Below are 17273 nucleotides of genomic sequence, written 5' to 3'. Positions count from 1 at the left end.
TAGAAGATGATCAGATGAAGACTGAAGAAAGACACGGAGGAGAGAATAAAATCTGAACATGTCTGCCGCTGACACCAGAGGTGAAGATCAGATCAGAGTTTAAAGTGATTCTTCAAGAACATTTTATTCAATTCTGTCACTAGAATTCAAACTCTTGAAGAACTTCATTTATAAGCAGATAATATAGCTAACATCTGAGGATATTCATTTCTTTATTGCATACTCAGTGAAAATCTGCTAAATTATTCTCTTTTCCTCAAGTCAGATGAAGATATTTTATTCTCTGAAGTGATTTTCCAGCATTTCACACTTTCACTTATTTTAATGATTTGTTCAAAGATGATGTTTTCTGATTATGATGAGATTCAAATATAATGTAAGACTTTTGTTTCATACAGGGATCGTTGCTCACATTCCTCCTCACAGGAGAAGATGGAGCAAAGACCAACCTCCTATGAGTAAGTCTTTACCTACATAAATGCATGAAGTGATGAAGAGTGTGTGGGAATTATGGGTAATTTATCCTTATCAAAACACAAGTGATAAATTCAGCCTCCTACTGGTGGATTCTGGTCATTCTGTTCTGTGATGTTTGATTAAGATCAAGATCTTGTCATGTGTTAGTGTGTGATGTGAGGATCGTGAACTCTGAATGTCTGATTTGACTCTTTGCAGTGAGGATTGTTCTTCTGGGGAAGAGCGTGTCAGAAAACAGTGGCGTGGGAAACTTCCTGTTGGGACGAGCAGCATTTGACAGTGAAGCTCCTCCAGATGTTGTAGAGAGAGTCGGAGGAAGATTGAAGGACAGATACGTGATGGTCATCAACAGTCCTCAGCTGCTCCAGACAAACATCTCAGATCATCAGATCACACAGACAGTGAGAGAGTGTGTGTCTCTGTCTGATCCAGGACCTCATGTGATCGTTCTGCTCCTCAAACATGATCAGTGTTCAGCAGAAGATCAGGAGTGTGTGCAGAAGGTGCTGGACTCTTTCTCTGAGCGGGTTTATCAACACACCATGGTGCTCACCACACAAGAGCCCACTGAAACCAATGACATCCTGCAGAAGATCATTCAGAAATGCTTCAACAGACACTTCAGTCTTCAGAGAAGCAGCTCTCCTGATGATCTTCTGCTGATGTTTGAGGACATTGTGCAGATGAATGATGGACAACACCTGGATTGTGCTGAAGAGTCACAGTATTTCACAATGAAGAAACAGGACACAGAGAGACGTGAGTGTGACAATATTTGATGTTTCTTCTGATAAATGAACAGTTTTTAATGCTCTCCTATCATTTTCAGAGGGTGTGAAGCTGAATCTGGTTGTGTGTGGGAGTGACGGCGCATTAAAATCCTCCATATCAGAGCTGATCCTGCAGCAGACAGACAGAAGATCAGACGTGGATCTTCATAAACATCAGATCAGTCTGGTGGATCTTCCAGCTCTGTTCAACACTCGTCTCTCAGAGGAGGAAGTGATGCATCAGGCTCTCTGCTGTGTGTCTCTCTGTCATCCTGGAGTTCATGTTTTCCTCCTCATTATTCCTGATGCTCCACTGACTGATGAAGACAAAGCAGAAATGGAGGAGATCCAGAGGATCTTCAGCTCCAGAATCAACAAACACATGATGATCCTCATAATGCAGAATTCAGAGCATCAGACAGAAGAACTCAATGAAGGAACACAGTCTGTCATTGAGAGATTTGGAGGACGACATCATTTCTTTGGTCCCAACGCACAAGTGTCCACATTGATGGAGAACATTGAGAAGATGCTGGAAGAAAACAGAGGAGAGCTTTACTCCACAGAGACATTTCTGGAGGCACAGATGGAAAAACTGATGAAATATGAAGAGATGAAGAAGAAAATCGACTCACTAGAGACACATTTACTGTCACAAGGTAATGAGCAGAAAATCAGTGCGTCTTAAACTAAATTCTGAACTAAAACTCTTAAACTTAAATTCTACAATAGATTTATTCTATAATAGTGTTTTATACATTTGTGTTTTTAAACAGCAGAACTGCAACATTTAAAATTGAAAATTGGCTCATCTTACCATGATCCCCCATGTTTTCTTAAATTTCAATATGATTTGTTTATTCATTTCCAGGTTCAAGAGAAAACACAGATGAAGTGAGGATTGTACTGCTGGGAAAAACTGGAGTTGGGAAGAGTGCAACAGGAAACACAATCTTAGGAAGAGACGCGTTTACAGCAGAAACATCTCATGAGTCAGTGACTAAAGAGAGTCGGAGAGAATCCTCTGAAATCAACGGCCGACACGTTACTGTGATCGACACTCCAGGACTGTTTGATACTGAACTGAGTAATGAGGAGATCCAGAGAGAAATCAGACACTGCATCTCCATGATCCTGCCTGGACCACATGTGTTCATCATTGTCCTCAATTTAGGACAACGATTCACTAAACATGAGGAAACATCAGTGAAGATCATCGAAGAGATGTTTGGAGAGAAATCTTTAATGTTCACCATGGTGCTCTTCACCAGAGGAGATGATCTGAAGAACAAAACTATTGAACAGTGTTTGGGAAAACCTGGATCTCCTTTGATGAAGCTGATTGAAGCATGTGGAAACAGATTCCATGTGTTCAATAATAATCAGACTGGAGACCGAACACAGGTGTCTGATCTACTGGAGAAGATAGACAACATGGTGAGAGCGAACGGAGGGAGTTTCTACTCATGTAAGATGTTCAGAGAGATGGAGAGAGAAAGACAAGAACAACAGATGAAGATCCTGATGGAAAAAGTCAGAGAAAGAGAAGAACTGATGAAGAAACTGGAAGAAGAAATGAACAGAGAACGAGAGATATTTAAAAATAAAATAGAGCAACTGAAGAAAGAAAAAGAAAAACTGCTGATGAAATATGACACAGAATTAGGCAGACTGATGAACAAAATTGAGAATGAAAGACAGATTCATGAAAAAGAGAGAAAGAGAATAGAAGATGAATATAAAGAAAGAGAAGAACGATATAATATACAGATGAGAAGAGAACAAGAGGGATGGGAGCAACAGAAACTGGAGGAAAAGAGAAGAAGAGAAGAAGAGAAGAAAAGGACAGAGAGAAAAACAGATTAGTGATGAACAGATTCAGAGACTCAGGAGTGAAATGGAGGGAATAATCAGAGAGAAAGCGAGAACAGAAAGAGAGAGACGAGAACAACTAGAGGATCTAGAGAAGAGACTGACAGAAGAAAGAAACATGAGAGAAGATCAACAAAAGACTTCTGAAGAAACACTGAAACTCCTTGAAGAACAGCATGAAGAAGAACTGAAGAGAAGACGAGTGGAGTGGAGAGAGGAATATGAACGAGAGAAAGAGAAGATGATGAGGAAGATCTGCTCTGAAACTGATCTGTCACTACAGGTGAGTCTGTGTGTTTGTTCTGTTTCCTCCAAACCCAATAAAAGTGTTTCAGGTCTTAAGAAATCTCTTCTTTCTCATGTCATTGCTTACTGAATTATTTGTGTTTCAACTCCAAAAGGTCTCAGCCTACAGGAAACTGGAGAGAAAATACAGCAAGTGGCCCTGGAGTCTTCACAGTGCCATGATGGAAACTGAGAACAAACTACACAACAAAATAGAAAATGAAGTGATTCATGAGGTTGAGGAAACTGATCTTCAAAGAGAACTGAAGAAGACAAGTGAAGAAGTGGAAAAATCAATGTCTGAATTCTTTGAGAAAGACAGAGATAAATATATACTGATTCAGTGGAAAAAATCAACTGAAAACAAAATCAAAGATGTTCAGGAAAACATTGTGAGAGAAACAAAGAGGAAATTAAATGAGGTTCTTCATCAGCGAGACCTGAAGAAAAAGATTGATGATCAGAGGAAACATCATGAAAACACTCTCTATGAAAAGAGCAAAGAACTCGCCTTAAAACTCAAAGACAAAACAAATGATGAAGAAACACTGAAGAAAGAGTTTGATTTGTTCTGGAAACAGAGAGTGAAGAAGATCATCAGAGATGCTCCTCTAATCAGAGACATTGATGTAATGAGAGATGTGAGAGAGATCCTCAGTGACGACTATGAGGGACGCTTCCCTGTAGATCACTGGAGGGATATTTTCACTGTGTCAAGTTATTCAGATTATGTTAATTTTAAGATATTATGGGGAATTAATGCATTAAATGTATTAAATGCCATCAGATCAGTGAAAGATCTGTCTCCAGAGGATGAAGCCCAAATCAGATCATTAGTCACAGATGTTGCTCAGCAGACAGTTGGAATGATTCAGTCATTTAACATCTCAAAGATGGGCTACAACATCAGCTGCATTCAACAACTTACAGTTTACATCAAGGCAAGAGTAACAGAACATGAGGAAGAACAAGAGAATTATGTGTTCAAGAATGAATTCTTCATGGATTTGGTTCTTTCCATCTGTAAGAGAGCAAACAAGATGATCACTGACCAACACAGACTGTTCAGAGAAGCCAATGATCCTGTAATATATGTTGAGAAGAAGAGAGAAGAGTACTATAGTATTTTCCAGAAATACCGTCATGGAGCAACATCAGCTGCTGTTTTTGGAGAGATCATCTGTCAGAAACTGAAAGAGTCCATTGAGCAGAGCGTCTACAAGAAGACTGCCAGAGATCTGACAGATGAAATGAGATCAAACTGTGAATCACTGAATGGAAACAGATCAAATCTGGAGAAACACATCCTGAAGACTCTGGCAGAAGAGGAGGATTTTGACAAATACATGAAGTACATTCATAATCCCAGAGATCACTGCAAGAGATTCATCAGAGATGCAGTCAGGCGGTACATCTCTGATAAGTTCAGTGTCAGTGTTTTACCCAAGATGAAGGAGAACATTGAACTCCTGCAGCAGAAGATCATGAAAGCAGCACATGAATCTACTGAACATGTTCAAGTGAACAGAGATGTTGGTTTGTGGTTGAAGAGATTCACACAGCAGATCTCAGATGTGCTGATCTTCTCTGAAAAAGACCTCAGAGGAGTGAAACATGATGATGTTGATGATTTCAAACTCCTAGAAGATGTGATGAGACATGAACTTCCTGCTATAATCAGCAGGAGATTCAACAGAAAGATATGTTCATCCAAGCTGGACTGTAAATTCAGACCAGATGAGCTTCTAATTGATCTCTTCTGTCAGTGCTGTTGGGTTCAGTGTCCGTTCTGTGGAGCCATCTGCACTAACACCATAGAAAACCATGATGGAGATCACAGTGTTGCTTTCCACAGAGTGGATGGAATTAATGGCATTTATTTCAGTTCAACAGGTTATCTCTGTGCTGATATTTGCACAAATTTAGTGGCAAGTGATTGTGATTTTAATATATCAGATGAAATGTTTCCATATAAAGACTACAGAAGAGCAGGAGGAGTTTATGCCGACTGGAGCATCACTCCTGATCCCTCTGAACTGCCCTACTGGAAGTGGTTTGTGTGCAGATTCCAGAAAGATCTGGAAAAATTCTACAATAAAACATTTGAGGGGGATGGTGAGATACCAGATGAATGGAGAAGATACACAAAACAGGACGCTATTGAGAGTTTGTATCGATACATGTAATGAGCAGATGAAGAATTAGACTCTTGCGTCTCCTCTCAGATTCAGATCACAGTCAGAAATGAGTTTCTCTGACATTCATCAGTGAATCTGAGCTCATCTACACCTCAGCAGATCAGAGCTTCATCAAATACACCAGAAGAGATTCAGTTCCTCATACAAGTGTCTGTCAGATGATCAAAACAACATATTTCTGAACATATGCCTCATTGATAAAGCTCAAAATGATTGATGTATCTTATAGTTTATTACTAATCTAAACAGCTTAATCTCTATCATGAACTGAAAAAGATCTTTGATAAGGACATTAATGACAGACTGTTGATGAAATATGATTGAAGTGTGTGTTTGTTAAAGCTCAGTGCTGGAATCAGACGATGGAGGAAAGTGTGAGAAATAAACAGATGTGTGAATCAAATCTCTCAGACCTGTCAATCTGATTCATATTGATTCATATTCATATGATTCACTCAACACAAATACTGTCAACATCATGAATTTATTGCCCTTGTCAAGTGTCCTTTCACACTTAATATTTACTCGTATTATGAGAAACTTTGATTTGACTTTAGAAACCTGAAGATCTCTATAGCAGATTTTCATTCTCTGACAGTATTTCAGTCTTTGATAAAATTCATCTCTTAAACATTGATAAAACATCCTTCTAGTGCCCAGCGCAAGCAAGCTCTAGCCACCCGGCGCACCAATGGGATGGTGAAGGGGACGAGCTTACGCCGAGAGAGTCTACTGCTGTTCCGACATACCCACTAAGTAAACTAGACTAGTCTGCCTCGCTGCCTCTGCCTCGGTGCTGGTGTTTGCTTCTCCGTATAGCTTTGTTTTTACTTACTTTAATTGAATCTCTTACTTTTATTCATTGTTGCTTATATTATTATTATTACCTACCACATTAATCTGACGTCGCTAGCCTGTAATCTCTTGAATCTAAATCGCTGTTACAACGTGTTTGCATCTCGCTTGTTAACTTGTTATCAGTCTCGCGCGCTCCTTTTCAACGCGTTCATCAAACAGCTGTGGTAACTCGGATCAGTCTACAAACACGATGAGTCATGTCATCCTTTCCCACTGTTATCTCCTGTTCAGTTTGTCACATGTTCAGTGTAGCTCTCTCTGTCAGCGACGAGGGATTTACATGTCATAAATGCAGGGAAATAGTCAGGCTGACAGAGAGAATCTCAGAATTAGAGACACGCATCCAAACTTTAATCGAGGATAGTAAGAATGCAGGGGCGTCAGATACTGTTTTGGATGCGACTAGCTTAGTGAACTCTGTACATTGTTCGGTTCCGGCTGTAGAGCCCACGCAGCAGGGCACTTGGGTAACGGTGAGGCGGCCTAGTCGCGGAAAACACCACTCTTCCGTTCCAGTAAGAACATCAAACAGGTTCTCCCCACTCAGTGATGCACCCACTGAGAATCCTGTTGAAAGTGCCCTAGTTATTGGCGATTCTATTACACGGAACATGAAAATAGAGACACCAGCCACCATAGTCACATGTTTACCGGGAGCCAGAGCACCTGACATCAAAGCAAATTTAAAAGTGCTGGCTAATGCTAATCGTAAATACTCTAAAATTATTATTCACGTCAGCACAAATGATGTTCGACTTCGCCAGTCGGAGATCACTAAAATTAACATTAAAGAGGTGTGTGAACTCGCAAGTACAATGTCAGGAGAAGTAATTTGTTCTGGCCCTCTTCCTGTTCGTCAGAGTGATGAGATAGTTAGCAGATTATCATCACTCAATGGCTGTCTAAGTGGTGTCCGCAGAATAATATAGGTTTCATAGACAATTGGAAAAGCTTTTGGGGCAGACCTGACCTGTTAAAAAGAGATGGTATTCATCCATCCCTGGATGGTGCTGCTCTTCTCTCTAGCAATATGGCACATAGTCTCAGAACTAAAACATGACAAACTGGGGCCCAGGGCAGGAAGCAGACAGACTGGCTAAACCGACCGTCTGCTAGCTGCCTCACGTTACAGAAGTCAGATAATTCCCAACACATAGAAACTCTTGCACCTAGATATTATCAAATAGAGACTGTGTCTGTACCCCGAATAAATAAAAACAAAAAACTTCCAAACCCATTTAATGGTAAAAATTTAATTGATGTTCAACAAATAAAAAATAGAGATAATAATGATAAACAAATGATAAAGCTTGGGTTGTTAAATATTAGATCACTTTCTTCAAAAGCACTTATTGTAAATGATATTATCACAGACAATAATCTATATGTGCTGTGTTTGACAGAAACCTGGCTAAAACCCGATGATTACACTACTTTAAATGAGTCTAGTCCTCAAGGTTATGATTATCGACACAATCCTCGACAGAAAGGAAAAGGGGGAGGTGTTGCTGTAATTTATAGTAATATTTACAGTATTAGTCAAAAGTCTTTCAAATATAATTCCTTCGAAGTGATGGTGCTTTACGTAACATTATGTAAGCTGACATTTGTGCTGGCTACTGTATACAGGCCACCAGGGCAAAGATATTGCCGATTTTCTATCAGAATTAGTACTAGCTGCAGATAAAGTCCTTGTTGTTGGTGATTTTAATATCCATGTAGATAATAAAAAAGACTCATTAGGATTGGCATTTACAGACATTCTAAACTCTATTGGTGTTAGACAACACGTGTCAGGACCCACTCATTGTCATAATCATACTTTAGATCTAATATTGTCACATGGAATCGATATTGATGCCGTTGAAATTCTGCAGCAGAGTGATGACATCTCAGATCATTATCTAGTCTCGTGTATATTACATTTAGTGAAAGCGGCTAAACTGCCTCCCTGCCATAAATATGGTAGAACCATAACTTATTCCACTAAAGATTGCTTTATAAATAATCTTCCTGATCAGTTTCATCGCCTTAGCATACCAGACAACTTAGAAGACCTCGATATTGCAACAGAAACTATTGACTCTCTCTTTTCCAGCACATTAGACTCAGTTGCTCCTTTGCGTTTAAAAAGATTAAGGAAATTAATCCAACACCATGGTACAATGAGCACACTCGGGCCCTAAAAACAGCAGTTAGAAAAATGGAGCGCAGCTGGAAGAAAACAAAACTAGAAGTATTTCGCATTTTGTGGAGAGAGAAAATGACTGAGTACAGAAAGGCCTTAAAACTGCTAGATCTGCCTATTTTTCAAAACTTTTAGAAGAAAATAAACACAACCCTAGGTATTTATTTGATACAGTGGCTAAATTAACAAGAAATAAAGCTTCAACTTCTGATGTTTCCAAAGAGCACAGCAGTAATGACTTTATGAACTTCTTTACTTGCAAAATTGATAATATTAGAGAAAAAATTATAACCATGCAACCGTCTACTACAGTCTTGTGTCAGACAGTGCATTGTAGTGCCCCTAAAGAAAAATTCAATTCATTTACTGCTTTAGGAGAGGAAGAATTGTCTAAAATTGTTAAATCATCAAAATCATCCACATGTATGTTAGACCCTATACCGACTAAGCTATTGAAAGAGATGCTTCCAGAGGTCATAGATACTCTTCTTAATATTGTTAATTCATCTTTATCACTAGGATACGTACCAAAAACCTTTAAGCTGGCTGTTATTAAACCTCTTATTAAAAAAACACAACTTGATCCTAGAGAATTAGTCAATTACAGGCCGATCTCAAATCTCACTTTTCTGTCAAAAATACTAGAAAAGGCAGTTTCACAACAACTATGTTCCTTTTTAGAAAGAAATAGTATCTGTGAAGATTTCCAGTCAGGATTTAGACCATACCATAGTACTGAGACTGCTCTCATTAGAGTTACTAATGATTTGCTCTTATCATCAGATCGTGGTTGTATCTCTCTATTAGTGTTACTGGATCTTAGTGCTGCATTTGACACTATTGATCACAATATTCTTCTAAACAGACTAGAAAATTATGTTGGCATTAGTGGAATTGCATTGGCATGGTTCAAATCATACTTATCTGACCGTTATCAGTTTGTAGTAGTAAACGATGAGATGTCATATCGATCACAAGTTCAATATGGAGTACCGCAAGGCTCAGTACTAGGACCATTGCTTTTTACTCTGTACATGCTACCCTTGGGAGATATCATTAGGAAGCATGGCATTAGTTTTCATTGTTACGCTGATGATACTCAGCTCTATATTTCTTCGCGCCCTGACGAAAATCACCAATTCGCTAAATTAACAGAATGTATAGCTGATATAAAAAACTGGATGACCAGTAATTTCCTACTACTAAATTCAGGAAAAACAGAGATTCTAATTTTTGGACCGAAAACTTCTTCACGCAATAATCTAGAATACTGTCTAACACTTGATGGCTGCTCTGTTAAGTCTTCGTCGTCAGCTAGGAACCTGGGTGTGCTCTTTGATACCAATCTTTCATTTGAAGGCCATGTTACTAGCATCTGTAAAACTGCATTCTTCCATCTTAAAAATATATCTAAACTACGACATATGCTCTCAATGAAAAATGCAGAACAGTTAGTTCATGTGTTCATGACCTCAAGGTTAGATTACTGTAACGCTCTACTGGGTGGTTGTTCTGCTCGCTTGATAAATTAACTACAGCTCGTACAAAATGCGGCAGCTAGAGTTCTTACTAGAACTAGGAAGTATGACCATATTAGCCCAGTTCTGTCATCACTGCATTGGCTTCCTGTTAAACATCGTATAGATTTTAAAATCTTGCTAATTACTTACAAAGCACTAAATGGTTTAGCTCCCCAGTACCTAAGTGAGCTCTTAATACATTATAGTCCTTCACGTTTATTGCGATCTCAGAATTCAGGCCAGCTGATAATACCTAGAATATCAAAATCAACCGCAGGTGGTAGATCCTTCTATTTGGCACCTAAACTCTGGAACAATCTTCCTAGCATTGTTCGGGATGCAGACACACTCTGTCAGTTTAAATCTAGACTAAAAACGCATCTCTTTAACCTGGCATACACATAACACATTATCAATTTATATTTTCAAATCCGTTAAAGGATTATTAGGCTGCATAAATTAGGTCAGCCGGAACCGGGAACACTTCCTATAACACCAGATGTACTCGTTACATCAGAAAAAGAATGGCATCTACGCTAATATTAGTCTTTCTGTTTATCCCGAGGTTTACCGTAGTCAGCCGGATCCGGGCCGTATCCAGCTGAGACCAAGGACCGGTGCCATAACACGACCACAACGCAGCCCTGAAGTATCAGCAGAGATCGAGTCAACTAGATCATCCATTGTGAAGACATCATCAACACGACAGCCAGTGCCACAGTTCCTCAACAGACCGCCCATCCCGGAGTGATGAATACGATCCTCAACTTGACACGACCACAACGCAGCCCTGAAGTATCAGCAGAGATCGAGTCAACTGGATCATCCATTGTGAAGGCCTCATCAACACGACAGCCAGTAGCACAGTTCCTCAACAGACCGTCCATACCGGCGTGATGAATACGATCCTCAACTGGATGGAACTGAAATAAATATTTTGAATGTTGCGATCCTATCAGACTTATGATAGCAACCTGAATCGTAACAAAGCACTGTTCGCCAGAGGAGAACTGGCCCTCGACTAAGCCTGGTTTCTCCCGAGGTTTTTTTCTCCATTTTAACACCTATTTTCCACTTGTTTGCCACCTGATGTCACCTGATGGAGTTTGGGTTCCTTGCTGCTGTCGCCTTTGGCTTGCTTAGTTGGGGACACTTGACATTTGACTTGACATTTGATATTCAACAGTGCTTTGATCTGCCTGAATTGACAACACTGTATACGAACTGAGCTGGACAATGACATAACTGTTTTTGTTTTTTTTTTGTTTTTTTCCAGTGCTGATATATAGATACATTTTTACAACCAAATGAATCAATAGCCTAATAAATTTACTTAAGCTGGACAAAATTATATACCAGTTATCAATGTAAAGCTGCTTTGACACAATCTGCATTGTAAAAAGCGCTATATAAATAAAGGTGACTTGACTTGTCAAAGATAGTTGTAAGGCGGCAACAAGACAAGAATGGTTTTCCCCAACGGTTGAAAAGTGGCTTTATAGAGTCTAGGTGCAGGAAGGAGTAACTTGAGTGGCAGTGGGGACAGGCAGTGAGTGCCTCTCTGCTGCCTGAAGAAAGAATATCCACACCAAGCATCTACTAAGTCAAAGAAAACATTTTTATTCACAAACAAAGCTGAATTAAATTTCAGTAGGGGTCAAGGTCAACATAAAAACCAAAACATTCCACTAAATACAAAAGAAAAGCAGTCTACAGACCGACCTTCAGAAATAAAAGGTCAAGGGCTTCCTATATGCAAAAAAAGCCACAAAAAAAAAACAGACGAACATGAAGTCAAAGAAAGAATATGGTAACCGCCTCCCTACAGCTTTCAGTCTTAAAAAGTAATCTCTACTTACTGATCATACACAAATATACAATAAAATACATACAAAACTGACAAATTTCCCTTATGTTGTATACATTCCAAATGCTATTTAAAAACTATTTATCCATTTATGGCAAGAACTAAAATATTGTAAAAGTTTCACTTTGAGGGTAAAGGCGTCTTTGACTCATTTGATCTGTTGAGTTTGTCGAGGTAAGATCTCCGCGGGTGAAAACATGAACACACTGGATAGCCGCTTTATAGTACAAAATGAAGTTGTGCTTTTGATGAAATGAGGCACTAACACTGTTTTTCATGTTTGATACTGTAAAGCTGCTTGATTTTAAGCAATCTATTGAATAAAGTGCTATATGAAGACGTGACGTGACTGGAGTGCTAATTTGCAGAGCTCGTGCTAACATTCCCATGATGTTATGACCAGACGCTTTTCTTATGCTTTCTATAATAAATGCTTGCTCTTTTCTCATTTTTGTTGTGTTTATTTTGTTACTGACAAGAAAGTGCATGGTACATGTTTACATATTCATCTAAACGTCGCTCTTATCAGTGTGGGTGGCGTCAGATGTTCGATTACAGTATATCGCTGGTCACGCAACTTCGTTTTACCCCTAAACGAAGAACAAAAAAGAACTTTGTTTGAAGTATACCGGAGCCTTTAGTCAGAGAAGAAATGTTATATGTAAATGAAAATGTTGTAGTGGCAATCACACAAAAACATTCTTGAGTGTTTTTGAGGCTCTTAACATGCTTCAAATTGCATGAAACTCGACACACATCAATACAGTCGACATGGACAAAGCCATAGAAATGGGCGTGGTGGAGGGGCTCAGTAGCGCAACCTTTTGACAAAAGTGGGGGGGTCAGTTTTACCTAGTCACCAAACTCTGTGCATAAATTGGTCTCATTAAGCTGGACAACTTTCTAATTTACAGTCATTAGCTCCAACCAACAGGAAGTCAGATATTTTGTATGATGACAAAGCACTGAAGATGCTAAATTGCAAACGATTTTAGGATATCTTGAATGGTGTTGCCATGGTAAGGGTTTAAATTAAGAACAAAAAGGCAAACAGAAAAAGTCTCATATTTACCAACCAATTAATTATACTCCCTTTATTTCAATTTATAACAATACAAATATTATAAATAAACATTTTAATATATATTTTAATTTCAAGAAGTAAGTGTAAGTTTAAATTAGGCAGATAACTGCTCTTTGGTTAAAATAATTTAAATATTATTCAAATGTCATATACAGAATAAGCACTAGAGGGGAGCAAATATGTTTTTTAACAGGGTTGAAAATACTTCTGGCTTCAGTACACTTGTTCAGTTTTCAGTTATATAAGCAAGTTACTATAACATTAGAAATTATATATTTAGATATTATCAAAGACTAATTCCTGTCACAGTATAGATTTTATTCTTATTGTTTAAAATATTATTGATTCATGTGACAACAAACTGGTCAGTCTCCAATTGCTCTTTGTGTTTGTGTGTGTGTGTGTGTGTGTGTGTGTGTGTGTGTGTGTCTACCTCTCTGTGTGTGTGTGTGTTTTACTGTATTGCAGGTTTAACCCTTTCATTGCTGTATCCTTTTGACTGCATTATAGGATAGGAAATCTCTTAGCCCTATTCTATAAATTTGTACAACATATATGCATTTCTTTGAGTAATTTTAATTGGCTTCTAATTGTCCAACTGTAATGTAATTGGCATGATACATTTTTACTTGACATATAAAATGTTATATTTGATTTACTCTGGATTCTCCTGATATCATTATTACCAGTAAATTATGGGAGGCTAATGCTACCGTAAATCTGTGTCCAGGGTAGAACAAATTGAAGGCGCATGAATGAAGGAGCAGTAGGCACTTCATCTGAAGACCTTTTGATTTCTGTTTACCGCTGATTTAGCAAGTTGTATGGAAGTGGCTAAATTAAAATACACTTTTGTTTGAGTGAGCAGTAGGCAACCGACTAAAGGTATTAGCCAACATATTACATCCTCTGACGAAGATCAGACTGGTGAGTTTATGTCCGTGAGTTTACCGCAAAATCCCGGGGCGAGTATCTCTGTGCGGCATCGGGTCCCTAATGACTGAACAATTGAAATATGGGATATCCAGAATCATCAAATATCTAAATTAATGCATAACTAATGATGAATTTCTAATTGGAAACACAACTTAAGTGTAATAATCATTTGAAATGGGAGTCAGATTAAACAAGTGAAATTAAGTGAACATTCAGAGGCGCTGAAAGGGCATACACGCGTTAACCTTCAGATTCTGTTTTTGGGTCGATGGGGGGTTCCTTACAGTATCATCAGTGTAACACTGAAAACATCTCAGGTTATGTATGAAACCATGGTTTGTACAACTGTACAATTGTTTTGTAAAATTTGTACAACAAAATAAAGACATATAAAACTTTATAGTCAGTGAAATGAACTGGTTCTATAATTAGTTTAATAATAATTTGGTTAATAAAAGACCTTAAGATAAAATCATCTGAATGTATAACATTTGAACTGCTAATTATAACTTTGCTATAAGTGTATAAAAGCATTATAAATGATAATAATTATTAAATGATCTCATGGACGTAGCTGTTGTGGTTCACAGTCATAGTAGCACCAGCTGGCTGCAGTAAATGTGGCATATTCAAATGACTGACATAGCTTTTTCCATTTACCCAGTTTAAATTCATTTTGCCCAATGTGCACAGTTGCCCTAAAACCACCGAGGTGGCGGTGCCACTGGGCTTGGGCCCGCCATCGCTGCTTGCACCTATATTAGCAGTTTGGAATTATACTTTAAAAATATTGTTGCAGCGTTTTGCAGGTATGAAATATTAAAAAATATAATTTTTTTCCAACTGTTTGTATTAATGATTCTGTTTTTATTATTATTATTATTATTATTATTATAATTAAAGGCTTTATTGTTCATTAGTTACATTTACAAGTAAGCAACTTAAAATGTATAATAAGCACATTTTCATGATTTCATAACATTTTCTTTAGGAAAATTGCATCCAATGTTTTCACTTTACTTAAAGCCATCAATGATGCATTTATAGAGAGTAGTAACTATTATTACTCATACTAAGTATTTATAAGAACAAAACATGGCAATATATTCACTTTTTTTAAAGAAATACATCTTCAAAATATTGACAATAAAAGACAAAAATAGTCTTATTATCAATATAATTAGTTGAGGAGTTCCAAGGCTTTTCTGATGCTTAATTTTGAATCACTGAATTACACAACAACCGGTTTTCTTTTGAGCCTTCTGTATCTGCAGAATGTGTTTCTCTGTTTTCTTAAACGCATCATGTGCAAAGTACATCCCTCCATTCTCTTCTACCATCGTCTCTATTTTACTGAGCAGATCTTTGAACTGTGGGAAACTGGCAAAGTTGTTGTCCAGACAGAAAAATCTATTTTCACAACGGCGTATGACTTTTCTAAGATTTGGATCACAGTGCTGTAAAAACTGGTGACTAGTTTGTTTTTCTTTCTCTAACTGATCTTTGTGAGTGAAGATGATCATGGTGTAGTTTAGTATCTCTTCTCCAAACACTCTTTCGAGATGTCGAACTGTATCTTTTTCCTCTTTAGTAAATCGACCCACACTAATGACAATTAAAAAAGCATGTGGTCCCGGAGAGGCATAAGTTACACATTTCCTTACTTCTGTAATAATCTCCTCTTCACTGAGTTCAGTATCATAAAGTCCAGGTGTGTCGATCACTGTGATCTCTTTACCGTTCCTCACTGTAGTTTCTGACTGACACTGTTTCGTCTGAGACTTTGAACCGGCTGAAGATTTGAACACGTTTCTGCCGATGATGGTGTTTCCAGTGGCACTTTTCCCAGATCCAGTTTTTCCCAGCAGAACCAGCCTGATCGGCTCTTTCTTCTCAGGAATGACATAAATCTCATCTGGATCTTGAGCAGGAGTTTCTCCTGAAACTACAACAGAAATATCAAATCACATGTGCTGTTGAATTAAATCTCAGTATTCTGAAACTTTAAGATCAGTGTTGCATTTACATTCAAGAAAATTTGTAATTAGAAATAATAATCATCATCATCATCATCATCTTACAGTTGACATCAGGCATTTCTTTGCTGTCACTCCTCTTCATTTTTGCCATTACAAATTTCCCCCTATTGTCCTTCATCATTCCTTCTATCTTCTGCAGTAGTTCTTGTTTCTGTCTTTCTTTGATATTTGGTTTACCCCTATTATTGAAACATTGAAACTTTCCTCCACATTCTGTCACCAACTGCTGACGATCTGCATGATCTTGTTTTTGTAGATATTCATCAATGGTCTGTTCCAGCTCATCCAGAACATCTTCGTGTGTGAACAGAATCATGATGTACTTCTGAACTTCTGGACCAAATACACCTTTAATGAAATGCAGGATCTCTTCCTCATTTTCCACAGGCTCCTCTAGAGAAACAGTGAGCAGAACTGCACTGAGACCTGCTGAAGATTTAGAGACCAGCTGCTCTTTCAGACTTTCAAACTTCTCTTTGCTGAGACTTGGATCCAGTAGATTTGGACAATCAATCACAGCAACCTGCTTTCCACCAATCTGATTAACTTCATAGCAAACTTCAGGTTCATCCTTCTTTATAAACTTTCCTGCTCCCACTATAGTGTTTCCAGACGAGCTTTTCCCAGAACGATTTCTGCCCATCAGAAGAATCCGGATCACTGGATCATCTGGATCATCTGGATTGAAGCAGATCGCTGACATCTCTGAAAGAAAAATGTACAGCATGCATTATTACCCACATTTGTATCTGCTACACAAACAGTGGCAGTTTAGTTCAGAACGGGGCACAGTTTGCATAAATGGGAAAGCAACACTGACGCTAACTGTGCGCTTGTTCAGAAAGTAATGTGCGCTTATGTTTTAGCAGATTGTGATGTATTTAGTTCAATAAAATACTTGTAAGGAATTATACTGTTGATGATTTACCTTTGATACGAGCGAGAGTGAACCTGCAGTGTATTCACACAAATGGTAGCGCATGCAAACAGGGCAGTCCATGAATGGCAACCCACTGTCTCTTCAAAAACAGTTTGCTTGCAAGCTGTCGATTCTGACAGTGAGACTAGGTAACCACAGGTAAAACCATACATGGCTACTCACTACTACCACTGTCAAATTATATTATATTATGATATGTTATGTTATATAGGCCTATAAAAAACCTAAAACACCTAAAC

General features: G+C 38.1%; 1 protein-coding gene across 1 annotated transcript; it reads right to left on the bottom strand.

Moving 5' to 3' along the window:
• Nucleotides 1-15278: 15278 nt before the first annotated feature.
• Nucleotides 15279-17059, bottom strand: LOC125264071 (GTPase IMAP family member 8-like). Its single transcript, XM_048183315.1, has 2 exons — nucleotides 16137-17059; nucleotides 15279-16000 (listed from the first exon to the last, which is right to left on the bottom strand). Exons 1-2 carry the CDS (start codon nucleotides 16819-16821, stop codon nucleotides 15279-15281), a joined length of 1407 nt encoding a protein of 468 aa, XP_048039272.1. The 5' UTR covers nucleotides 16822-17059.
• Between the last annotated feature and the right edge of the window lie 214 nt (nucleotides 17060-17273).

This window comes from Megalobrama amblycephala, linkage group LG3, assembly GCF_018812025.1.
Source record: "Megalobrama amblycephala isolate DHTTF-2021 linkage group LG3, ASM1881202v1, whole genome shotgun sequence".
In the NCBI taxonomy this organism is placed as follows: domain Eukaryota; kingdom Metazoa; phylum Chordata; class Actinopteri; order Cypriniformes; family Xenocyprididae; genus Megalobrama; species Megalobrama amblycephala.
Note: the sequence above shows the minus strand (reverse complement) of the source record. Positions and strands in the feature narration are given on the sequence as shown.